Source organism: Rhinopithecus roxellana, chromosome 21 (assembly GCF_007565055.1).
Source record: "Rhinopithecus roxellana isolate Shanxi Qingling chromosome 21, ASM756505v1, whole genome shotgun sequence".
NCBI lineage: Eukaryota > Metazoa > Chordata > Mammalia > Primates > Cercopithecidae > Rhinopithecus > Rhinopithecus roxellana.
The window spans coordinates 79946822-79974162 of NC_044569.1; the positions used below are offsets into that span (position 1 = coordinate 79946822).

Here is a 27341-nt window from a genome sequence, read left to right on the forward strand (position 1 = left end):
AAGTGGTACAGCCATTCTGGAAGACCAGTTTGGCAGTTTTTTAGAAAATTATTTTCACTTAACATACATCCCAAAAATCACATTTTGATATTTATCCAAGAGAAATGAAAAACTTATGTTCACACAAAAGCTTCTACATTGATATCCATGGCAACTTTATTCAAAGTAGCAAATAACTGGGAACAAACTAAATGTCCCTCAAAGGGCAGATGGTTTCAAGCTGTGGTACATCCATACAATGGAATTTCATTCAGTAATAAAAAAGGAATGAACTCTTAGTACTTTCAACAACCCAGACTGATCTCAAATGCATTATGCCTAATAAAAAAAAGCCCAAATCAAAAGTTAAATATTATAGGGTTTCATTTATATAGCACTCTTAAAATGGCAAGACTAGAGATAGAGAAAATAATAGTGGTTGTCAGAAGACAGAGAAAGGACGGTGGGTATGAATAAAAACAGTAGCACAGGAAATGAAACTAGTCTGTATTCTGATTGTAGTGGTAGTTACTGAATCTATACGAGATAAAATGGCAAATAACAATAAACACACACATACATACATACATGAAAATATGTAAAAAATCATGAAATGATTAGGCTTATCTCAATTGCCTGGTTTTAATACTGACAAGTACAGTATATACAATACAAGATACTCCCATTGGAAGAAGCTGGAAGAAGGGTACACAAGACTCTGTGTCTAAACTCCTAAGAGTTTATAATTATTTATGAATAAAGATTTAAAAAGCGAAATATTAGATGAAACAGACCTGCATACTTATCAAGACTGAGATAGGACACATAAAAAATCCCACATACTCAAATATGGGAAAGTGAACTCTAGTGGTTCACTTGAAAACCTACGAGGTATCAGTCTAATAAAGAATCATATTTCAGGCTGGGCATGGTGGCTCATGCCTGTAATCCTAGCACTTTGAAAGGCCAAGGCAGGTGGATCACCAGAGGTCAGGAGTTTGAGACCAGCCTGGCTCATGGTGAAATTCTGTCTCTGCTAAAAATACAAAATAGCCAAGAGTGGTTCCATGCACCTGTAATCCCAGCTACTCAGGAGGCTGAAACAGGAGAATCACTTGAACCCAGGAGGCAGAGGTTGTAGTGAACCAAGATTGTGCCACTGCACTGCAGCCTGGGTGACAGAGCAAGACTCCATCTCAAAATATAAATAAATAAATAAACAAATAAATTCTACAAATACATTGAAATTAAATGACATGTTCCTGAAAGACCAGTGAATGAAGACAAAAATTAAAAATACAGTTAAAGAATAAGTTGAAATAATGAAAATAGAAACTCAATATACCAATTCTATCAGACACATAAAAAGAAGTATTAAGAGGCAAGTCTATAGCAGTAAATGACTACAGCAAAAACTAGAGAGATTTAAAATAACCTGCTGATGCACTGCAAGGACCTAGAAAAACAAGAACAAACCAAAATTACAATAAGTAGAAAGAAAGAAAGAAAGATCAAAAGCAGAAATAAATAAAATCGAGACTAAAAAATACAAAAGATTCACAGAACAAAAAGTTAGCTTTTTAAAAGATAAACAAATGGACAAACCATTAGCTAGATTAACAAAGAAAAAAAGGGAAGACTCAAAAACCAAATCACAAATGAAAAAGGAGTTATCACAATGGGTACCACAGAAAATAAAAGTATAATTAGAGATTACTGTAAGCAATTTACATGCCAATAAAATAAAAAACCTAGAGGAAACTGATAAATTTGTAGATACATACAACCTATTAAGATTGAACCAAGAAGAAATAGAAAGCCTAAACAGATCAATAACAAGTAATAAGATTGACTCAGTTACAAAAAGTCTTCCCCCAAAAAAATCCAGTACCAGATGGCTTTACCACTGAATTCTATTGAACCTTTAAAGAAGAAATAACTTCAGTTCTTCTAAAACTATTCCAAAAAATTGAAATGAAAGGAACTCTCCCTAACTCATTCCACAAGACCAGTGTAACCTTGATACCAAAACTAGACAGGGACACAACAACAAAAAACCACTATAAACCAGTATCTCTGATGAACACAGATAGAAACATCTCCGACAAAATGCCAGGAAACTGATTCCAACAATATATCAAAATGATAACACACCATAATCAGGTGGGATTTATCCCAGAAAGTCAAGAATGATTCAACAGGTATGAATCAATAAATGTGATACATTACCTCAGTGCAATAAAGGACAAATGCTATATGATCATCTCAGTAAAGGCAAGTAAAGTATTTGATAAAATTAAATATTTCTTCATAATAAAAAATATTCTTAATAAATTAGGTGTAGGAAAAGGTACCTCAGCATAATACAGGGGCCATATATGACAAAACCACAGCTAATATCATACTGAAGAGGGAAAAAGCTGAAAGTTTTTTATATAAGAACTAGAACAAGACAAGGATGTCCAGTCTCAGCACTCTAATTCAACGTAATACTGGAAGTCCTAGCCAGAGCAATTAGCCAAGAGAAAGAAATACAGGGCAGCATGTATTTTGGAAAAAAGGAAGTCTAACTGTCTATCTTTGTAGAAAACATAATCTTGGATATAGAAAAACCTGAAGACTCTACCAAAAAAACTCTTAGAACTGATAAATGAATTCAATAAGGTTGCAGGATTCAACATCAACACACAAAACTCAGTAGTGTTTCTATACACTAATAAAGATATAACCAAAAAATAAACTAAAAAGGTAATCTCATTTACAATACCTAAAAAAAAATAAAATAACTAGGAACATATGTAACCAACAAGGTGAAAGACCTCTACAAGAAAAACCACAAAACACTAATGAAAGAAATTGAAGAGGCTACAAAAATGGAGATACCCTAGCTCACAGATTGAAAGAATATTGTCAAAATAACCATACTACCAAAAACAACCTACAGTTTAAATGCAATTCTTATCAGAATACCAATGACATTATTCATAGAAATAAAAAGAAAGTTAAAAATTTTGTGGAACCACAAAAACCCCAAATAGCCAAAGCAATTTTGAGCAAAAGAACAAAGCTGGAGATACCACACTACCTGACCACAAAGCTGTTATATCCAAACGGCTTGGTGCTGGCAATAAAAATGGATACACAGACCAACTAAACAACATAGAAAACCCAGATATTAATCTACATATCTACAACCAACGGATTTTTGACAAAGACAGAAAGAACATACTTTGGGGAAATTACAGTCTCTTCAAAAAATGGTTCTGAAAAACTTGATGTCCATATACAGAATAATAAAAACAGACCCCATCTCTTACCCTCTACACAAATCAAGTCAACATGGATGAAAGACCTAAATGTAAGAACTAAAACTTTAAAACTAGTATAAACACACACACACACTCACACACACACACTCACAAACATCATAGGAAATGGTTCAACACATTGTCCTGGAAAAAGTTTTATTAATAAGACCTCAAAATTACAGGCAACAAAAGCATAAATAAACAAATGTGATAATATCAAACTAAAAAGCTTCTGCACAGCAAAGGAAACAAGCAACAGTGTGCAAGTACAATGTACACAATGAGAGAAAATATTTGCAATCTATTAATCAAACTGCAGATTAATATCAAGAATATACCAGGACTTCAAACATCTCAATAGGAAAAAAAAAAGTGGGCAAATAACCTGAATAGATATTTCTCAGAAATGCTTGATACCACTAATCATTAGGGAAATGCAAACAACAATGAGGTATCATATCAGCCAAATTAGGATGGATATTATCAAAAGACAAAAAATAACAAATGCTGTTGATATAGGTTGGATAGTTAGTTGTCCTCTCTAAATCTCATGCCGAGCAGCAATCCCCAATGTCTAAGGTGGGGCATGATGGGAGCTGTTTCAGTCATGGGAATAGATCTCTCATGAATAGATTGGTGCTGTCCTCATGATAGTGAGTGAGTTCTCACAAGAACTGGTTGTTTAAAACTGTGTGGCACTTCCTCCCTCTCTCTCTCACTCCCACTCTTGCCATGTGACATGCCTGCTGTCACTTCACTTTCCTCCATGATTGTAACCTTCCTGAGGCCCTCAAAGCTAAGCAAATGTTGCTGCCATGCTTGTATAGCCTGCAGAACTGTGAACCAATTAAGCCTCATTTATTTATAAATTACCCAGTCTTGGGCATTTCTTTATAGCAATACAAAAATTGCTTAATACATAAAATTGGTACCGAGGAATGGGACTTTGCTATAAAGATACTTGAAAGTGTGCAAGTGACTTTGAAACTGAGTAATAGGCAGAGATTGGAGGAGTTTAGAGAGCTCAGAAGAAGACAGGAAGATAAGAGAAGGTTTGGAACTTCTAAGATACTGGTCAAATGGTTGTGACCAAAATACTGATAGAAACGTTGACAGTGAAGGTTAGACTCATGAGGTTTCAGATGTAAATGAGGAAGCTATTGGGAACTGGGGTAAAGATTACCCATGTTACACCTGAGCAAAGAGCTTGACTGCATTGTGTTCATGTCCTAGGGATCTGTGGAAGTTTGAACTTAACAGTAATGACTTACAGTATGTGGCAGAAGAAATTTCTAAGCAGCAGAGTGTTCAAGATGTAGCTTAGCTGCTTCTAATGACCTATTATCATATATAGGAGCAAAGGAATGACTTAAAGTTGAAACTTATATTTAAAAGGGAAGCAGAGTATAAAAGTCTGGAAAGTTTGCAGCCTGGCTATGTGGCAGAGAAAAATTCCAAGCAGGCTGCAGAACCACTACTTGCTAGAGAAATTAGTATGACTAAAAGAGAGCAAAGTGCTAATATCCAAGACAGAGGGAAAAAGACTTTCAAGGCATTACAGAGATCTTAGAGGCAGCTCCTCCTATAACAGACCCAGTGGCCTAGGAGGAAAGAATTGTTTCAGGGGCCAGGCCTGGGATGCTGCTTCCCTGCTCAGCTTAGGGACACTGCTCCCTGCATCACAGCTGCTCCAGCTACAATTATGGCTCAAAGGACCCCAGGTATGGTTTTGGCTGCCACTCTGGAGGGCACAAGCCATAAGCCTTGGTGGCTTCCACCATGGTGTTAAGCCTGTGGGTGCACAGAATGCAAGCATGAAGGAAGGTTGGAGGCTTTCAGCTGCATTTCAGAGGATGTAGGAGAAAGCCTGTGGGCCCAGGCAGAAGCCTGATCCAGGGGCAGGGCCCTTACAGACAACCTCTACTAGGAAAATGCCAAAGGAAAATGTGGGGTTGGAGACCCCACAGAGAATCCCCACTGGGGCACAGTACAGTGGAGCTGTGGGAAGACAGTTGCCACCCTTCAGCCCCCAGAATGGTAGCTCCACTGACAACTTGCACCCTGAACCTGGAATCCCACAGTCACTCAACTCCAACTTATGAGAATAGCTGCACCTTGCAAAGCCACAAGAGTGGAACTGTCAAGGTCTTAAAAACCGATCCCTTCCAGCGTGTCCTCGATGTGGGGCATGGAGTAAAAGGAGATTATTTCAGAGCTTTAAGATTTAGTGACTGCCCTGTTAGGTTTCAGACTTTCATGAGGCCTGTTGCCTCTTTCTTTCGACCAATTTCTCTCTTTTGGAATAGTAATGTTTACTCAATGCCTATACTACCATCACATCTTGGCAGTAAATAACTTGCTTTGATTTTATAGGCTCAAAGTTGGAAGGAGATGAGTCTCAGATGAGACTTAACACTTTGGACTTGATGCTGGAATGAGTTAAGACTTTTTTTATTTTGCCATGTGAGAGGGACATGAGATTTGAGGAACCAAGGGTGGAATGATATAGTTTAAATGTTTGTCCCCTCCAAATCTCATGTTGAAATATGATCCCCAATGTTGGAGATGGGACATGCTGGGAGGTGTTTTGGTCATGGGAGTGGATCCTTCATGAATGGCTTGGTGGTGTCCTCGGGATAGTCAGTGAGTTCTCACAAGATCCGGTTGTTTAAAAGTGTGTGACACCTCCTCCCTCTCTCTCTTGCTCCCATTCTCACCATGTGACAGGCCTGTTCCCACGTCTCCCATTTTGCCTTCCACTATGATTGTCAGCTTCCTGAGGCCCTTACCAGAAACAAAGCAGATGTTGCTACCATGTTTGTACCGTGTGAAGAACCATAAATCAACTAAATCTATTTTCTTTATAAATTACTGAGCCTCAGGTGTTTCTTTATTGCAATGCAAAAACTGCCTAACAAAGCTGGTGAGAATGCAAAATAAATAAATAAATAAATAAAAATAAGGAGCTCTTCTACACTGCTGGTGGGAATGTAAACTAGTACAACTGCTATGGATAATAGTATGAAAATTCCACAAAAACTACAAATAGAACTACCATATGATCCAGCAAATCACTACTGGGCATTTATCCAAAGGAAAGTATTGAAGAAGTCATCTGCACGCCCATGTTTATCACTACACTATCCACAATAGCCAAGATATGGAATCAACCTAGGTGTCCAGGTGAATGAACAAAGAAAATGTGATATGTATACACAATGCAATACTATTCATCCATAAAAAGAATGAAATCTTGTCATTCACAGCTACATGGATGGAACTGGTGAATATTATGTTAGTGAAATAAGACAGTAACAGAAAGTTCAATGTTGCCTGTCCTCACTCATGTGTGGAAGTTAAAAAATAGTTGATCTCAAAGAAGTAAAAATTGAAACAGAGGATATTGAAGACTGGGAAGTGTAGGAGAAAGGGGTGATAGAGATTTTTCAAAGGATACACAATTACAGCTAAGTAGAAGGAATAATTTCTAGTGTTCTGTACCAATGTAGAATGACTATAGTTAACAATAATACATAGTTTCAAATGGCTAGGAGAAGGATCTGGAATGTTCCCAACATGAGAAACAATAAATGTTTGTGATAACAGATATGCCAATTAACCTGATCTAATCACTCTATATATTATGTGTATTGAAACATCGTTACATATCCCATGAGTATATACATATTCTATATGTCAATCTCTAAAGTTTAAAAAGAAATAACCTATCAAGCCATGGAAAGACAAGGATAAAATGTAATGCATTTTACTAAGTGAAAGAAGCCAATCTGAAAAGGCTAAATCCTATATGATGTCAACTATATCACATTCTTAAAAAGTCATAACTGTGAAGACAGTAAAAAGGTCAGGGATAACCAGGAGTTAGATGGGAGGAAGCAAGGAATAAGTAGAGAAAAAAGGATTTTTTTTTTAAAGTAGTGCACTGAAACTATTGAATAATATTATAGTTGTGTACATATCTTTATACATTTTCCAAACCTATAGAATGTACATCATGAGTGAGCTCTACTGTAAACTATGATCTTTGGGTGATAATGATGTGTCAAGGTAGGTTCGCTGTTGTAACAAGTATACCACTTGGATGTGGGATGTCTGGTATGGGATGCAGAGAGTATGGGGGGTGGGGAGAAGGGATAAAAGGGAGCTTTCCAAACTTTCCACCCAATTTTGCTGAGAGCCCAAAACTGCTCTAAAATATAAAGTCTAGTTTTTTTAAAAAAAATACAAAAACAACTATGAAAAAAATTAAAAGAAGATAGTTTTAATGGTAAATTGTTGTATTAGCCTGCATCTTCTGAGAACCAGACATCAAGAAAGCATTACAAGTTCAAGGATATTTTTAGGGGAAATACTTGTGAGAAAGGAAATTGGGAGGAAGCAGTGGTCAGGGCACACTGAAAGTCTTGAATTTAAGTCTCCCCAGAGTCAATGAGAGAGGGAGGAAAGCTTGAAGCATCCTATGCAGTTCATGGAATATTTGAAGAAGCCACTGGGAATCCTCAAAGTTGGCCGTGGAGGATGCTATTTTTCCCAGAAGCATGCCTGCCTTAGTATACCTGCAACAATCAGTCATCAGTTAGGATTAGTGCATTGTATTTCCAAGGCAAAAAAAAAAGCAGTGATGGATTTTGAAGTGTAGCATCAGGAGCCTACATTAGTTATCCGTTGCTGCATAAAAAGTATAACCAAACTTAGTTGCTAAATTCATTAATATTTATTATCTTACCAGTTCTGTGAACCCCTAGGTTCTCCAGCTCTGGGTCTTCTAAAATGACTGGCAAGGACCTGTTTTCTAACATACTATAAATACTTCTGCTCTCACATTGCTGGTTGTTGGCAGCAATTCTCAAGGGTAGTTGGTTCTCAAATGTGGGTGGACTGAAGCTTATGTTGTTTCCACACACTGTAGGCCTCTCCATAGAGCATCTCAATACATGGCAGCTTGATTCATCAGAGCAAGTAACCAAGATGACAAGAAAGAGAATGCTAGCAAGGTAAAAGTCACGAATTTTTGCAACCTAATCATAAAAACGATGTTCTATTACTTTTGCTTTATTCTGTTTATTAGAAGCAACTGAGTATACTGCACCTTCAAGAGGGGATTTTACAAGAGTGTGACTGTTCTCCAGTATAATGCCTACATGACATAGCTGAATTTCGACCCTTCTCTAACTCTGCTTAAGAAACAGGATGCCTGGATAAAAAGGTCCCTTTGTAACTGGGCCAGCTGAGACTAGTTAGAACCAAGATGGTCAACTGGACTGAACAACTTCAAGAATAACTCAAGCTTTATTATAATGTCATTTTCATGCTAAATGACCCTCTCACCAGCACCATGATAGTTCACAGTCCTCATAAGAACAGCTGGAAGACACCATAAAAGGACAAAAAGGAAGGTAGCACTCAAGTTCAGGGAAGTTCATTTCCCATTTCCAGAAAAGACATAAACGTTCCTCCTTTTGATTTTAATGTTCAACCTCTTCATTAAAGAAACCCTATATTTTGCCCTGCTCATCCCTCACTAGTGGAAAAGTTGATTTGTGAGCCTTGCTCCTTATCAATTCTGTGTTCTGCACTGCTTGACACTCACTTTTGGTTTCATGTATTAGCTTAATGAAACCAAACAAGGAAGGATCTCATCTGTTGAAGGATTAGCTTTCTCTGTAATCAAACTGGTGACCCAGCATCTGAACTAGATAGTCCACTTCCTTATTTGGGAAGCTTTTTTACATGTTCATAGACCCAGTAACTGGCATATAAGGGTTTACAACCGCATTTGCCAGCAAAGGACAGGCATTAGTCCTGACTCTGGGTGCCAGGGATCAGCTTTGGAAAAGGTAATATATCATTGTTGTGAGGTCATAAGCAGGCAGGCAAAGGGTTATATAGCTGTACTGGAAAGAAAGCTCAGAGTTAAGTATGATGAGGACACTCACCCCAAATCAGGGTTGTGCACAGGGATGCCTGGCACAAGGTCATGGTCCTGCACTCAGTAGAGGTCCCTGCTGGAGTCCTTGAGAGGGTGAAGAAGGGACCAGCAGTTTCATTCTGAGTAGAGACTCCCTTAAGAGTCTTTGCAAAGGTGAGAGAGGAACCTAAGGGCTGACACTCTAGAATGCTGGATCAAGAAATGACCTGCCAGTAAGTCTTTTGTGTATGAGTGTGTATTCTCTGTTTCTATTTACTCCTCTTAGTGATTTTTCTCTTATGTCTGTGAAAACCTCTTTCATGCCAACTTTCTTGCAACAGAGGAGCTTAAATTTACCCTCTTCCAAGAAATACTTCCCCTCTCTCCTCCTCCTCCTCCTTCTCCTCCTTGCTGAAGCCCCACAGACAAAGTCACCTTGGCTTCCCCCTAAAAGGAAGGTGACATACAGTCTGGAAAGTTAAGGGATCATTTTTGGGGGATTGGAGGAAATCTGCATTATGAGGTTAAGACACCTAGGGGAGACTGCCTGAGACAGGGAGCCAAGGACACTCAGTTGACCTTCAAGAAGACACCAGGGATCCCTGGGTGCAATGGCCGGTATTGGTTTTCTGCATAGTAAGAAAAATTTAGAGCTAAAATGATTAACTGGCAACTATAGAATTAACTAGAGCCTTCTAAACTTCTCTGTCTTCCTCTTTTCTTCTCTGCCTGCTTTGAATCTGCTGTTAAGTTATTGGTCCTAAGACTTATTCTTTATGATATAACTGAAATGGAAACATTAAAAATTCATTTGAAATTGAAGAATAAAAGGTAAAAGAGCCTTTTTTAAAAAGAACGAATTACCATAAAGACCTCTTTATCCAATTTTGGTCCACAGCCTTCCTTGGATTATCTATTGGGGAAAACAGTTTAGCCATTGGAATGGGTTCCAATTTTGTCCGAAAAATAGTTTGAACCCAGCTATCTTTTATAAAATGGTGAGTTTGTACTGTTATCTCATGGCCAAAAGTCCAAGGTAACAGCTATTGGATCTTTGTGTGTGTGTGTGTGTGTGTGTGTGTGTGTGTGTGTGTGTATACACATTAGGATATATATATATATGAGAGATTTTATATATATATATATAAAACCTAATATATATATAAGGTTATACATTATGTCTAGCATGCTACCAAACGGCTTATAATCATAAATTAAATTCAAATACTCTTCAAATTCATGCAAACTTAGTAATTGATAAGATTTGGCTGTGTCTTCATCCAAATATCATCTTGAATTGTAGTTCCCATAATCCCCACGTGTCCCTGGAGGGACCAGGTGGGAGGTAATTTAATCATGGGGGTGGTTTCCTTCACGCTATTCTCATGATAATAAGTTATCATAAGATCTGATGATTTTATAAGGGGCTTCCTCCTTCACTCAGCTCTTATACTTCTCTTTCCTGTCACCATGTGAAGAAAGACATGTTTGCTTCCCCTTCCATTATGATTGTTAAGTTTCCTGAGGCCTCCCCAGCTCTGTGGACCTGTGAGTCAATAAATCTCTTTCCTTTATAAATTACCCAGTCTCAGGCAGTTCTTTATAGCAGCACGAGAACTGGACTAATACAGTAAATTGGTACCAGTAGAGTGGGGTACTGCTATAAGCATACCTGAAAATGTGGAAATGACTTTGCAACTGGCTAACAGGCAGAGAGCGGAACAGTTTGGAGGACTCAGAAGAAGATAGGAAAACATGGGAAAGTTTGGAACTTCCTAGAGGCATGTTGAATGGGTTGGACCAAAATGCTGATAGTGATATGGACAATGAAGTCCAGGCTGAGGTGGTCTCAGATGGAAATTAGGAACTTTTTGGGAATTGGAGCAAAAGTTATTCTTGCTATGTAAAGAGACTGATGGCACAGGAAGACGGTCAGAGTAGGAATAAAGGTAGGCTTATACCCAGGAGATAACCAGACCTATCTAAGACTAGCTAGGGAAAAAATTCACTCCTCTAACAGGACCCATATTGTCAAAGGTGTTCGAACCAGAGTGACTCCATTTTGACTGAGGGCTAGGAAAATGAGGCTGGGCCTTGATAGGCTGCATTCTCAGAAATTTAGGCATTCCTAGCCTCTAGATGTTTATGGTAAGGGAACAAATAATGTTTACTACACAGACCCAGATTTGGGAGTGTCCAGATATCCCAATATCTGGCAAACAAAGGCATTCCTAATTTTGTCTTAAAGATAATACCGATTCTTGCAAAATACAGTAATTAAGAAAATTAATCCTTTATCACAAACTCTTGTAGCAGAGCACATCTCCCATATATACAAGCATTGTACTTAGAGTGGACACGTTCCTCCTCTTACTTTCAGAAACGTCCTACTCTGTCTATGGAGTATCTGTCTTTTCACCACTTTACCTCTCTTAATAAACTTACTTTTGTTTTACACTGTGGACTCACCCTGAATTCTTTCTTGCATGAGATCCAAGAACCCTCTCTTGGGGTCTGGATTGGGACCCCTTTCCTGTAACAATATTAACACCCAACTTCAGATTGAGGAAGTTGTAGAAGACAGACTTTCACCCCTCAGCACCCTTCAAGAATGAGGAGTGAATATAAAGAAAAGGGGAAACTTGTTATCCAGTGTAATGCCTACATGACATAGCTGAATTTCTACCCTGCCTTAACTCTGCTTATCTTTAAGAAACAGAACACCTGTGATAAAAAACAGTTCCCTTTGTAACCAGACCAGCTGAGACAGGTTTAAACCAAGATAGCCAACCTAAGGACTTCAAAAGGACCTCAGGCCTCATTATAATCTCATTTCCATGCTAAATGACCATTGCCAGTCCCCATGACACAACTGGAAGAAAGCATAGGAGGACAAAAATGAAGCAGTACTCTGGTTCTGGGAAGTTGACTACCTATTTCTGGAAAAGACATGAATATTCCCTCTCCTTGCTTTTAATGTCCAAACTCCTCATTAAATAAATCCTATATTTTAACCCCCTCACCCTTCATTAGTGGAGAAGTTGAGTTGTGAGTCATGTTACTACTTCTCAATTCCATGGTCTGCACTGCTTAATGCTGACTTTTGGTTTTGTGTATTGGGACTGTGACTCCAAACAAGGAAAGATACCATCTTCTGGGAGAGTGGCTTTGTCAGTAACATGAATATCAGGGAGGAGAAGCTGAAATCATTGGAAGCCACGTTAGATGCTGCTAACGACAGAGTCCTTTGGTCAGTTGCATTTCTCATAGTTGGTGGTCTCCAAGGTGCAGTCATATGATCTTCACATTAAATTCAGAACAAAAGGAAATGATTTAAATGGGTAATAAGCCAGAAGAAATTCTTCAGAAGGCTTGAAAACAGAAAATGTGAGAAAATGATTAAGAAGCATGGAGTACCCAGTAAGAAAATCTAATATATGTTTAATTTGAGCACAAGAAGACATAGAAAATGGGACCAAGGAAATGTTTGAAAAAATTGTGATTCAGAATGCTCAGGATGAATGAAAAATCCAATACATAGAAACAAAAAGACTAACAAATCCCAATGGAATAAATAAAAATTAACACCTAGAATATCTTGAAAAATAAAATTAATTAAAATTCATAACAAAGAGATGCTCTTAAAAACAGGCAAAACAGCCAAAGGAAAAAAATATATAGATTAGATGCATAAAACAGAAAGTCAAATGGTCAGCTTCCTTCTGAATGCAAAAATGAAAATTAATAGATTATGAAATGTTATAACTAATATATGAAGGTCAACTAAGAATCAACAATTCTATGAAAAAGAAAATGTCTTTCAAACAAAAATTCTGAAAGTTTATCATCAGGAAAACTTTGCTAAAGCTTATGCTAAAGGATCTATTTCAGCCAGAAAGTACTCTTAGATGAAAAGTCTAACATTCATGAAGAAAAAATAAAAATAGTTATTTTGTGGGTAAATTTAAAAAATAACCTTGACTACTTAAAACAATAATAATGTACTTATCCTTATACAATGAAATATTCAGCAACAGTAACAAATATTTAATTCAGAAGAAATGTAATAACTAGAGTAACATTTTTCTTAGTTCCTTTTATTGTCCAGCAGGATAACAGTATCAGTTGTTTTTTAGAGTCTGACAACATTAAGTTTGCCTGTGGTAATTAATAGGATTTCCTACGAAAAGAATAGAAATAAAATTATAATACTCAAATTCAAGAAATAATGATAATAATAATCAACATGAAAAAAGGCAGTAAAAAAGAAAAAAATACAACAAATGTGGCAAATAGAGTAAGTTATGTGGTGGTTTATATCCAAATATATTAGTGATTCATGAATGCACTGAATGGTCCACCCTTGAAAATATTTTCAAACTGAAAAAAAAATGTGTCTACATGGTGTTTATAATAGATATATCTAAAATATAAAAACTTCAAAGTATTGAGATTAATTGAAAATATTAATCAAAAGAAAGCTAGTACAACTGTATTAATGCCTTGATTGAGTTTAAGCAAAAATATTCCAAGAGTCAAAGAAGGTTAATTCATAATGATAAAAGATGTTAATTGGTATCCCAGGAGGATATAACAACTTCAAATTTGCATGCACCTGAGAATATAGACTCAAAATATAGGAAGTAAAAACTGATAAAAATAATTATGTAGACAAGTGGGCAATTATAGACCCTCCTCAATACTTGACAGAAAAGGTAAAAAAAAAAAAATTAATAAACGGAGCAATGCTTCTCAAACATCACCTTGGAGTCTTTTAAAAGTGTAGATTCTCATTTAATAGGTCAGTGTTGAGTCTAATTTTCTGAATTTTGAATGAACACCTGGATAATGTTAATGTTGTAGTATAAAGATTAACCTCCATGCTTAGTAAACTTGATCTAATGAAAGAGTAACAACAGTACACTCAACAAGTAAAGAACAAATGTTATTCTCAATGACACAAGGAATACATGCCAAAAAATGCCATCTTAATTAAGCCTAAACAATTTTCATAGTTTGAAACTATATACATTTTTCTCATGGAAATACAATTCAACTGGAAAGCAATAATAAAAATTAATTAGAACTCAACATAGAAATTTTTAAAATACATATTTCTTAATAAACCATGGGTCAAAGAAGAAATCATGATGAAAATTAGAAAATATATCCAATTGATCAAATATAACTTATCAGGTTAGTTATAAAAGAGATCTATTTATCAACTAAATAGATAATATTAAATTACATGTTGAAATATACATTGGATGTGAGGAAATATAAACACCGTAAGAAATGAATGTTATCTAGGTTGTGAAATTTTATATAAACTGTATTGATTTTGCTTATATGTATATGACTCTAACTCCCATAGTGACTATAAATTCTTTTATACTAAATCATAGATCAATTTGAATAAATAAAAATATTATATCACACAGAATCATAAAGAAGTTATAGTCAACAAAAGGAACTGAAAGAATATCAGAAAATAAATACATCAGGGACAAATGTAGAAAATAAAAAACTCTCAATAAATAATATACCAAAAATAAGTAATCTATATATTTAAATATTTCATTTAATTAGTAATCAAATAAATTCAAGTTGAAATATTACATGCTAAGTATATAGTTCATTTATTGATATCTAATTTGTTTTTAATCATATCACATACTGAATTTTTTTTAATAGTTACTTTTGCACACATTGTAGGTATATTTATTGTTATAACATGTCCTCAGGCAATTTGGCAATATATATGAAGAGCTTTAAGATGACACAGAAATATAGTACTTTAGGGATTTATACACACATAATTTTACATATATGAAATATATATCTTTTTATTTACGTATAAACTTGGTGATGAGACAGGTATGAATAATTTAAAATTTTATTTTTCTCTTAAAATTTTCTGTATAGAAATATACATTACATTTTTACTTAATATTTAATTTCTAAATGCTATAATTAATGTTTGTGAAAAATTCTTACTTGTAAGCCTCTATGCTTTCTTCATCCTGGTAAATATCTTTATCCATCTCTTCTTTAATTTGCTGAGCCTTCAGTCTGGCATTTTCACAGGCTTCTAAAGCTTCTTCAAGTTCTTCACAAACTTTTCTGTGTAGGTCCATTACCTAGAAATGAAAACATTATTGCTTATATTTGCACTTAATGGTTAATTAAAAATAATAACTTTAACTTAGTGTAGTATTGATTTAGATTAAAAGTTCTTTAAAAACATGTTCTCCCACATTTAACCTATTGTTTGGTAAGTGTAATTTCAGCCCTGACAGACATTAATGCTGGGAATGTATAAATGTTACTGAAGAAAATAATTTCAATATCCAAGTTAACATGTCCAAAATGAAATCATTATGTCTTCACTCATAAAAAAATTATTTTTATTACTTAAATAATACTTTATTATTTAAAAAGTCAGAAAACAAAGATGAACAATGACAAAGTCACCTGTACTCCTCTTCACTAAGAAAAAACACTATTCTTAGGTTGGTGCAAAAATAATTGCGGTTTTTGCCATTAAAAGTATGCACCAACCTAATATCTTAGTGTAATACTTCAAAATATTCAGTTTTTACTCTTTTTACTGATTAACAAACATCATACTAATCTCCTGTTTTACTAATTAACAAACATCATACTAATGCTCCTGTCTCCATCTCTTCCGTCTCTCTCTGCATATCGCTGTATCACATTACTGTTACTTAGTATTCCCTTATATCACACATACTCATGATTTAACTCATTGTCAATTATATGAGCATTATGCACAGTGTGACATGCACAACATATATATGAGGGACACATAACATAAACAGTACTGTGATGAAGAACCATGTAAGGAAATTGCACAATCTATAGTTATACTGCATGTTCTTGAATATTTTCTTCAAACGTACTGTTAAAACAGAATTTTCTGAGTCATAAGGTATTAGCAAATATTTTAAGAATGTTGATTAATATTGGTTGCCAAATTACTCTCCAGAATAAGGGGTAACAGCTTGTATTCTCACCAGTGGAACAGAAGAAAGTCCATGTTTGAAAACTCTTTCCAGCATTTTACATTACTTTTTTCTAATAATATTATTTAAATTGACAGGCCAAAAGGTTATTGTGTAAATTTTACCAGAATTTGATGGCTGTTTCTATAACAATTTTGGAATGATTGATATTTTTACTATAATAAGCCTTCCCGTCTTAGAATATATTATGTGTCTAAATTAATTGTCTCTTTATTTTCTTCAATATGATTTCATAATTGTAGTCTTAAATGTCTATACCTTTATAAATTTCGTCATCAATATTTAATGACTCTGCTAGTAAAGGAGTTTTCTGTTTATATTTTTAACTATTTATTGAAAGTATGGAAAAAAACTTTATTCGTGCTAGTAAAAGTATGTTGTATTGGATGGTTTAGTTCTGGTGGATACAAACTTATTTTGAAAACAACAGTCTTCTATTTGATGTTTTAATTATAATAATATTAAAATAATTTTATTTCACAATTTTTAAATGTATATCTTTTATTTCATTTTATTGTCCTATTACATAGCAAAAATCCTCAAAATGATGTTAAATTGTAATAGGGATGTCAGGTTTACCTGATTTGTTCCTATTATTACAGCTTTAGCATTTTAGTGATTAATATGTATGCTTGTGTGAAATAGTTCTTTATTTAAATTAAGGTATTTTTTAAATTTTAATTTTTTATTACAATTGCCAGTTTTTGAATAATGAATACATCTTAAGCATCTTTTGATAAAATTCTATTTTTTAGTCATGTTGATACAATAAATTATATACCTAGATTTTCTGCTGTCAAACCATTGGCACATTGTTATAATAAATTTTTTTGGAGTGATATACTTTTCTCTTCTTATATTGAAGAATTCTTTGGCAAATATTTTACATAATTTTTCAAATATGTGTTTATTGGTAACTTATATATGTAATGTTATTTTTGTAGAATTTCCATAAAGTTTTGGTATTGAAATATGTCACCTTCATTTAATTAAAACATTTCCCTCCTCTTCTTTGGACTAAATATTTAAAACAATATTGGAATTATTCATCTTTTGCAGGTTAGATCATATGCAACTGCAGTATCACCAGCTTTAGGGTTTATTATTAAGTGCAATAATTTGATATTTTATTTTTGAGTTTCCCTTTGATACTGGAATAATATCTACATACAAGATTTTTCTTGTGGTTAAGGTATTTTTGTAGTATAATTTTTTTTTTAGTTTTATGGGATGGTGATCTTACAATGCATCTTTTGAAGTTTATCCTTACTAAATTTTTTTAAGTTTATTTGTTGAAGTAAAACTTACATAGTATAGAATGAGACAAGTTAAAGTGTACAATTCAGTGGCATTCAGTACATTCACAATTTTGTACCAACATGACCCTTTTCTAGTTCCAAAACATCTTCATCATCCCAAAGGGAAACCCTGAACTCATTAAATGGTTACTCCCTAGTCTCCCCTTGCTGTTTAAAAAGATTCTCTTGGTGAGAAGCCGCAACGCAGCGAAACTGGGCTAGATGAAAGGCAGAATTCTGTTACTTACAGCTCCAAAGGAGAGATGGCTACCAGGTAGGGCTGTGTTAGGGGTTTCAGCTGGGGACAGGTTAGCAGCAAGCTGGAGCTACAGGGGACAGCTTATGGGTGGCAAGTAGTGGGGGTGGGTAGCTAAATTTCAGATCTCTGTGGAGTGGCTAATTTTAATCATTTCAGTAGACTCTGAAGTACAGTGGGTTTCACTACTTGTTTGGGGCCTGTCTCTGTTGAGAATAGGATGGGTACATAGTAGCATGGAATGTGAGGGCCCAGGAAGGGGCTGGAGATGTGGGTTTAATCAGCTTCTCAAGAAAGGGAGGGCCAGCCTTTAGCCACGGCCTCAAAACTGAGTAAGACAACACAACACATTGTGTGTTCTAAGAAGTAAAATACGTGCCTTGGCTACTCTGTCATGCCTGGAACTCTGGAGGGGCTGAGTGTCCTTGCAAGCCTTGTTTTATGGCCTTAGCATATCTAGAGACATGGGGGACCTTGATTTATATTTTGGGTATCTATGAGGCAAGGGATTCCCAGAGTTGTTTACTCTAAAGGGGGCAACTCTTTACTTCCCACTCTGTATCCTGTTGTTTTGGGGTTTTTTTCAATTCTTTTTTTCTTGTTTTGGGCTTCTAGTTACCATCTTTGTCTGCTAACTTATATTGCATACCTTCTCGGTTACAGAAAAAGGGGATTTAGCAGCCCTCTGGCCTAACTTGAAGGCAGTCTTCTCTCTCATTCCAAGACTTCCAGTCTACCTCCCAGGTATTGGGGTGTGCACTTAAAGAGGTATAGCAGACTCCCTTTGTGAAAACCCAATTAGCCCAAAGTATCAGTCCTTTCATATGTTGTAATGCAGCAGCATTTACTAAAGCCCAAGCACACTGGCTAGGAGTTTTGAATTTTTTAAGCAACCAGGTAACTTCAGCAGGCTTCTAGCCAGGGCCTTAAAACTAGGTCAAGATTGCATAATAAAAAAATAATTTTAAAGAGTTTTAAAATGTTATTACGAACACGACATGACAAACAAAACTTGATATTACATTTCCCCCAGCCCTACGCAGTCATTAATCTTTCTGTGTCTACGGATTTACCTATACTGGATCTTTTATATAAATGAATTATGCAATATGTGACCTTTTGTGTCTAGCTTCTTTACTTAGCATAATGCTTTGACGTTTTATTCATGTTGTAGCATGTATCAGTACCTCATTTCTTTTTATGGCTTAATAATATTTCGTTCCATTGATATATCACATTTTGTTTATCTCAGTAAATAAACATTGGGCTGTTTCTTTTGGTTACTGTGAATGGTGCTACTAACGAATATTTATGTACAAGTTTTTGCTTTTGCTTTTGTTTCTTTAGTCTCAGCTTTTGTTTCTTTTAGATATATACCTGGGAGTAGAATTACTGAAGAATATGGTAATTCTGTGCTTAGCTATTTTGGAAATAACCAAAATGTTTTCCATAGTAGCTACACTATTTTTGCATTCCCACGGGCAAATTACAATGGTTCCAGTATCTCTAGGGTATCCGTGTTACTTTCCATTTTATTTTTAATCCTATCCTAATGGGTATGACTGGTATCTTATTGTGGTTTTTGATTTGCATTTTTTAAAGACTAATGATGTTGAACATACATCTTTTCATAAGTTTGCTGCCCATTTGTATGTCTTTCTGAAGATATGTCTATCTGTTCACTACTATGAACACATATATAACAGATATATGTATGTCTGTTCATGGCAAGTTCTCTGTTTATTTTAAATTTAGTTGTTTGTCTTTCAGTTGTCAAATTATAAGAGTTCTTTTTATACTCTGGGAACTACATCAGTTTGAGATACATATAATTTGCAATGTTTTCTTTCATTCCATAGGTTGTCTTTTTACTTTCTTGTGTCCTTTGATGCAAGAATGCTTTTAATTTTGACTAAGTCCAATTTTTCTATTTTTTTTCTTTTGCTACTTGTGCTTTCGGTACCATATCTAAGAATCCATTTCCAAATCCAAGGTCATAAAGATTTATCGCAAGGTTTTTTTTTTTTTTTTTTTGACACAGAGTCTCGCTCTGTCGCCAGGCTAGAGTGCAGTGGCGCCATCTCAGCTCACTGCAACCTCCACCTCCCAGGTTCAAGCCATTCTCCTGCCTCAGCCTTCTGAGTAACTGGGACTACAGGCCCCTGCCACCATGCCTAGCTAATTTTTGTATTTTTAGAAGAGACGGGGTTTCACTATGTTGGCCAGGATGGTCTCGATCTCTTGACCTCATCATCTGCCCACCTCAGCCTCCCACAGTGCTGGGATTACAGGCATGAGCCACTGTGCCTGGCTATCCCTAGGTTGTCTTTTAAGAGTTTTATAGTTTAAACTCTTATATTTATGTCTTTGATTCATTTTGAGCTAATGTTTATACGGTGGGAGGTAGGGGTCCACTTTTACTCTTTTTAATATATATTTGGATATTCAATGTCCCAGCATCATTTGTTGAAGAGGCTACACTTTCTTTCAATAAATAATTGGTCTTGCACCTTGTCAAAAATCAATTAGTCATAGATATATATGTTTATTTCTGACATTTCAGTTCTACTTTATTTATCTATTTCTTTATACCTTAGGCAAATATATTTTGCTTACTACAGCTTTGTAATAAGTTTTGAAATTGGAAAATGTGACTTCTCCAATGTGGTCTTCTTTACAAGATTATTTTTGCTATCTGGAGTTCCTTGCAATTCCATGTAAATATTAGGGTGGGCTTTTCCATGTCTGCAAAAGATCATTGAACTTTTGTTCTGGATTGCATTGACTTCACAGATATTTTTAGGTGCTACTGACACTTTAACAATATTGAGTCTTCCAATTCATGCATACAGGATGTCTTTCAATTTATTCGATTCTTATTCCATTTATTTCAGCAAAACATTATAGTTTTTTCTACACAAATCTTTCATCTTCTTAAAAGTATTAGTATTTTATTATTTTTGAGGACCTGTGTATGAAATTGTTTTCTTGATTTTTTTTGGACGGTTCACCACTAATGCACAAAAATACAACTGAGCTTTGTGTGTTGAGCTGAATTCTGCAAGTTTGCTAAATGTGATTTTTAGCACTAGGAGACTTTTGTGAAATCTTTGGGATTTTCTATATATTAAATCATGTCCTCTGATAATACAGAAAATTTGACTTTTTAATTTCTAATGTGTATGCCTTTTATTTATCTTACTTGCCTAACTACTCTGGCTTGAACTTTCTATACAATGTCAAATAGAAGTAGTAAAAGTGGGTATCCTTCTCTTATATATGATCCTAGAGGAAAAGGTTTAAGTCTTTCACCATTATGTTTAGTATTACCTGTGGGTTTTACAAAAATGTCCTTATTCAGAGTGAGCAAGTTTTCTTCTTTTTCTAGTTTGTTGAGGGTTTTTATCATGTAAGAATTTTGGACTTTGTCCATTGTTTGTTCTTCAACTGAGACAATCGTGTGTGTGTGTGTGTGTTTTCTTTATTTTATTAATGTGGTACATTAAACTGATTTATTTTCATATGTTGTATTACATATGTATTCCTGGGATAAATGCCATTTGGTCATGATGTATAATCTTTTTAATATGCTGCTAGATTTGGGTTGCTAGGATTTTGTTGAGGATTTTTGCATCTATATTCATAAGGTATATTGGTCTATAATTTACTTCCTTGTGATATATTTATCAGGCTTTAGTAACTAGGTAATGCTGACATAGATGAGTTAGGTAGTGTTCCTTTCTCCTCTTCCTCTTCTCTTCCTTTTGGAAGAGTTTGAAAGTTTGAGAATTATTAGAGAGTGTGTGTGTGTTTGGTATAATTCACTAGTGAATCCACTTGGTCCTGGGCATGTTTTTTTTTGTTTTGTTTTGGTGGAGAGAGGGGAGGTGGTTAATTACTTATTCAATTTCTGTGCTTGTTGTACACCTGCTCAGATTTCCTATTTCTTCTTGATTCCATTTTATCTAGGTTATCTAATTTGTTGGCAAGAATTTTTACAATCTCAATGTATGTATTTTTATTTCTCTCTGAGGAAGTATTTGGGCCTCTCAGTGCTCATAATTCTGCTTTTCATTTTTGAGTATTGTCAGTTACGCTCATTTTACCGAAGAAAAATGTGCTTACTTTTACTAAGATATCACTTTCCTTCTACCTTATATTAGAGAGTTTTCATATTTTGGCTGCATGACATTTATAGCCTTTCTTAATAGCACCTCAATTTCATGATGAGGAATTATTTTTTCTTGGGGAATTCCTTTCCCTTGCATTGTACACCCATAGTGGATGGTTTCACAGAGTTTATGGCTCACACTACAGAAGCCAAGAGGTCCAAACTCTCATTTTGACCCCTGGAATAGTTAGAAGGTCACCAGCTGACTTAAAGGCAGGTAAGCAGAAGCACTGATCTAGGAATTTAAGATGTAATGGAGTAGCACAATAATGATGAAATAAAAGAAGGGCAGTCATTGCATTAATGGTCAGGCTTTTCTAGAGAAACAACCAATAGGAGCGAGGAAGAAGGGGGAGAGAGAGAGACTGATTTTAAGGAAAAGGCTCACACTATTTTGGAGGTACAAGTCCAAAATCTGCAGGGAAGGCTGGCAGGCTAAAGAGCCAGGGGAAAGTTGCTGTTGTCCCAGTCCAAAAGTAGTGTGCTTACAGGATTCTTTCTTGCTCAGAGGAAGTCAGTTTTTGTTCTGTTAAGACTCAGTTGATTGCACAAGGCCCACCCACAATATGGAGAATAATACGTTTTACTGTAAATCTACAAATTCAAATGTTAATCTCGTCCAAAAAATGTACATTTATTGAAAACATCTGGAATAATGTTTGACCAAATATCTGGCCATCATGGCCCCATAAGTTGACAATTAAATTAACCGTCATTTTAGCCCTGATAAGCTTTACGCAAACGTTGTTTTTTTTTTTTTTTTTTTTGGTCTGCTAGAATGAACCCTTTCTTTCCATTCACAAGCCTGATCTTCCAACTGCCCAAAAACTCCACTTGCCCTGCTTATCATGTACCCAAGTTCACTATCAGGGAAAAACACAGTAAAACAAAAGGATACCAATTAAAACACATATAGACAAAATTTTAAAGAATGACAATAAAAATGTTAACCAAATTATGAGTTATACCAGTTAGGATTGAGTTTTGCTGTAAGTTACAGAAATAAACCAAATAAGTTGTTTAAACAAGGTTGCAGTTTACTTTTCTCTCACAGAAATATATCTGACTATCCTTTTGCTCTTCAGCCATCCTGAGTTGTGGCTTCCATCCCCAAGGTTGCTTCATGCTGTAAAATGGAAGTTAGAGCTGTAGCTATCGTATCAAGGTTGCTGGAAGTTTAGTAAATAGCTTATTTGGCATTTTCTAAACTTCCAGCAACCTAGGTATGATAGCTGAGGCAAATGGCCAAATAGACTGCCTGGGTGAGGCAGTCTGTTTCAAAGATATTTCATGGAAGTCGCAGCCAATAACTGCTACCTACATCTCATTAGAAATACAATGAGAAAAGGGAAATTGTCATCCAACTGTATAAGGGTCTATTACTAAAAAAGGAGGACAGTACTTGCATTCTTGTCCACAGTGGAGAAATGAGACTTCAGTATTGCCACTACTCCAGTAATAGAAATTGTTATAGGCACTCTGAAGAATAACTTGATGTTATCTAATAAAATAGTAAATGTGTATAACCCACAATCCAGTAAATACCCAACTAGGTATATAACCCCAATAGGAAAAATTTACATGCAGATACATGTAAAGGAAGGTATTCATGTGTGATTATTGTTTACAGTCAAATAAGCAGTTTTGTTGCCAGATATTGGAAACAACTCAGATGGCCAACAGAAGATGAAATGGTAAGTAATTACATTGTGAAATATCTATTTGATGGAACATTGTAAGTAAAATGAATGAACTAGATCTATACATATCAACAGTAGCTTGATTAAACTAAAAAACTGTCAGATTAAAAAACAGGTTGCAGAATATTGTACAATGTATGCTACTGTTTGTGTGATTAAAAATACCATGTATTGTAACAAACCTGCACATTATGCACATGTACTCTAGAACTTAAAGTATAAAAAAGAAAAAGAAAAAGAACAGTAACATGTAAAGGCAAAAAAAAAATACCATGTGTTATTTATCAACACACATGCATATATATAATTATACAAATTTGGCTTATAGACCCATGAAATTCATTATAAAGAATTTCTTTGGTAAAGGAGGAATGAAAATGGAACTGTTGAGGGGAACACAGGAGACATTTAACAATTTGTTTTATTTACTTTAAAATGTTCAAAAATAAATATAATACAAATTTAAATTTGTTCATTTTGTGACAATTATCAATAAACTATTTTCATATTCCATGATAGGAGAGTTAAATATCTAATTAACCATTAAAATACTTTTATTTCATTTACATATTTTCATCATCAATTTTTACTTGCATTTTTGCTCAGTATGATTATGGCTTAAAATAAAAAACCCGTAATTTTATTTTTCTGAAGTTCTTGCTTTGTTTTGCTTTGTTTTGAGACGGTCTCAGTCTGTCATCCAGGCTGGATTGCAGTAGCACAATCATGAATCACTGCAAACTCAACCTTCAGGGGTCAAGCAATCCCCACACGTCAACTTCAACCTCAAGGGGTCAAGCAAACCTCCCACCTCAACCTCCCAAGTAGAGGAGACTACAGGCACAAGACACCACATCTACCTAATTTTTGTATTGTTAGTAGAGATGGGGTTTCACCATGTTACTCTAACTGATCTCTAGCTCCTGGGCTCAAGCAATGCACCCAAAGCGCTTACCACCCAAAGTGCTGTGATTCCAAGCATGAGCCACCACACCCGGCCTTACCTGGCTATTTTAAGTCACCAACATTTTACTAGAAGCTTGACTAAACATGCTTAATAATCTTAAATATAATGGTAAGAAAAGAAGATATAGTTAAAATGAATACCTACAGTTGGTAATGTGTAGAGATAAAGGGTGGGTCAGTTTTAAGAAGAAAAACACCTTTAAAGCTGTGTTAATTTCTTATGGTTGAAAAGTTTTTGTATAACTAAGTAATAATTTATGAAATGCTCATGCATTCATTTATTCATTTACCTCCTTTTTTTTTTTATAGTGGTTCTTCAGATCCTGAAGTTCCTGATTCCGCTTAGAGTCCAGTAGAGGGTCATGTTCATTCATGTAGTCTATGTCTGCTTGAATCTTTGCATTTGCTTCTTCTAACTCCGTCTTTTGTTTTTCAAAATGTTCTAGTTGATTAACTTTATCTTCAAGATGCCATTGTAACTCTATAACATCTCTCAAATAGGCCTCGTGTTCTAGATATAGAAGGATAAGAACAAAAGAAAATGTGATTGGAAGAAATATTTGATAATACATAAATATAAAACATTTTAATGTCAGAAATCCCTTATCTGTGAATCAATTTTTTTTTTTTTTGAGATGGAGTTTTGCTCTTGTTGCCTACGCTGGAGTGCAATGGCATGATCTTGGCTCACTGCAACCTCCGCCTCCCAGGTTCAAGCAATTCTTCTGCCTTAGCCTCCCAAGCAGCTGGGATTACAGGCATGTGCCACCACATCTGGCCAATTTTGTATTTTTAGTAGAGATGGGGTTTCTCCATGTTGATCAGGCTGGTCTCAAACTCCCGACCTCAGGGAGTCCACCTGCCTTGGCCTCCCAAAGTGCTGGGATTACAGGCATGAGCCACCATGCCTGGCCGAATCTTATTACCTCTAAAATAAAAGGTACTATAAAACATATTACTTTCTTAATTCATCATCAAAAGGATTAAACTATATGTTTCATAAGATAATAGTTATTCTAGTACAAATCCTGTTTATGCTGTACGGTCAATGTATATTCTGATCATTCTATAAAGTACTCTATGTAACTGCTTCAAAGTGAGAACTACAAGAGTTGAGGCCTTCCAAAACCACCTAGAAGGAAAATGATGAAATAAGACTTACAAGTATCAGAACGAAAAAGGCAAAAGTGATTATTATTTTCTTATAGAAAAACACATGAAATAGTGAAATGAAAATTATTATAAATAAGATAGTTCATGTAAAAGTAATATAAAAAATGCTTGCCTATATATAAATATGTTGAAAACAGAATATCTCACAATAGCAAAACTAAAATATAAAATAAACTACATAAATCTATTAATAAACCTAACATTAACTGAGTAAGGTCTGTAACAGGAAAGTGACAGCGTGCTACCAAACAACACAAAAGTGAAATTGAATAAATGAATAAAAATTATTTTTTCTGTATAAAAATATTTGAAATTTTAAGCACAGACATTTCCTTATATTAATGTATAAATTTAATTAAATCCCAATGAACAGACAAGGACAATTTTAGAAAAATTACATTGAAAGATTTTCTCATTATATTAAGTTCTAGCATTAACTGATTCTTGCATTCTTGGAATAAAACTAAGTGGGTTAGTTTACTTTCTTTTTAATCTTCTTAAAATAAATTTCTTGATGGAATTTGCTGATGTCTTTACTTGGGATTTTCTGCATTTGTACTTGCAATTTTGGCCTGTATTTTTCTATATTTGTACTGTGATCATTTAATTTTGATTTATAATTTATGATAGCTTCTTATATCAGCTGTAGTTTCTTTTGATTTCTTTTCTCTAAGGTGTTGCAGAAGTTTGAAATTGCATATTAAGCCCCATGGCCCTATGTATATATTTATTTATTTTGTGAGGAAGGATTTTTAGTTATTGGGTCAAAATCATTCTTTTAATGATTATATGAATATTTTGGTTATCTATTTATTCAGCAACCTATTTTTCTCTGTAAATTTATTTACTTTGTCAAAGTTTTGACATTATTCAAAGAAATTTGTTCTTAATGTCATCATCACTATTAATCACTGCTACATCCCTATGTATTTTCATTCCTAATCTGAATCAGTTATACATTCTCACTGTGTTTTTCATTAATTTTGCCATTGGTTTTACATTATGCTCTTTCTAGTGAGCCAACTTCAGCTTTGCATCTCTTCTGCATTATATATTTTTATTATTTTACTATTTTGTTATTGGGTTTCTCCATTTTTCTTTGTATTTATTTTGCTTTTTGTCTAACTTCTAAACTCATATTCCTGGATAATTAATTAAGTCCCTCTTTTTGATGTAACAAAAGCTACTGATTTCTCTTTAATGACTTGGATTTTTCCCATATGTGTAATGATAATTTTAATGATTTTTAAATGAAATACTTCTAAATATTTTTTATTTTTTGATATGTGCAATGTTTGATAACATCTTTTTTTATGTTTTTTACCCTCACCAACTAGACAGCAAGACTTTTCTTCTAAAGAGTCGGACATTATCTTGTTAAATATTGCCATTATTACTTTCATGAAGATCTTCTATTAAATATTCATGATGCCCTCTCATTCTATATGCCTTGCTTTAAATATTTTATTTATATTTTTCTCTCCTTGTCTTGATGTGATGCATTCCATGCAATTT

General features: G+C 34.7%; 1 protein-coding gene across 1 annotated transcript in view; it reads right to left on the reverse strand.

Annotated features, from left to right (window-relative positions):
* CCDC178 (coiled-coil domain containing 178) overlaps window positions 1-27341 on the reverse strand; it is a 524781-nt gene that overhangs the window by 388209 nt on the left and 109231 nt on the right. The window contains exons 9-10 of the mRNA XM_030925827.1: window positions 24944-25164; window positions 15214-15356 (exon numbers count right to left, since the gene is read on the reverse strand). Of these exons, the coding sequence (XP_030781687.1) occupies window positions 15214-15356; window positions 24944-25164 (364 nt within the window). The remainder of the gene's footprint in view (window positions 1-15213; window positions 15357-24943; window positions 25165-27341) is intronic.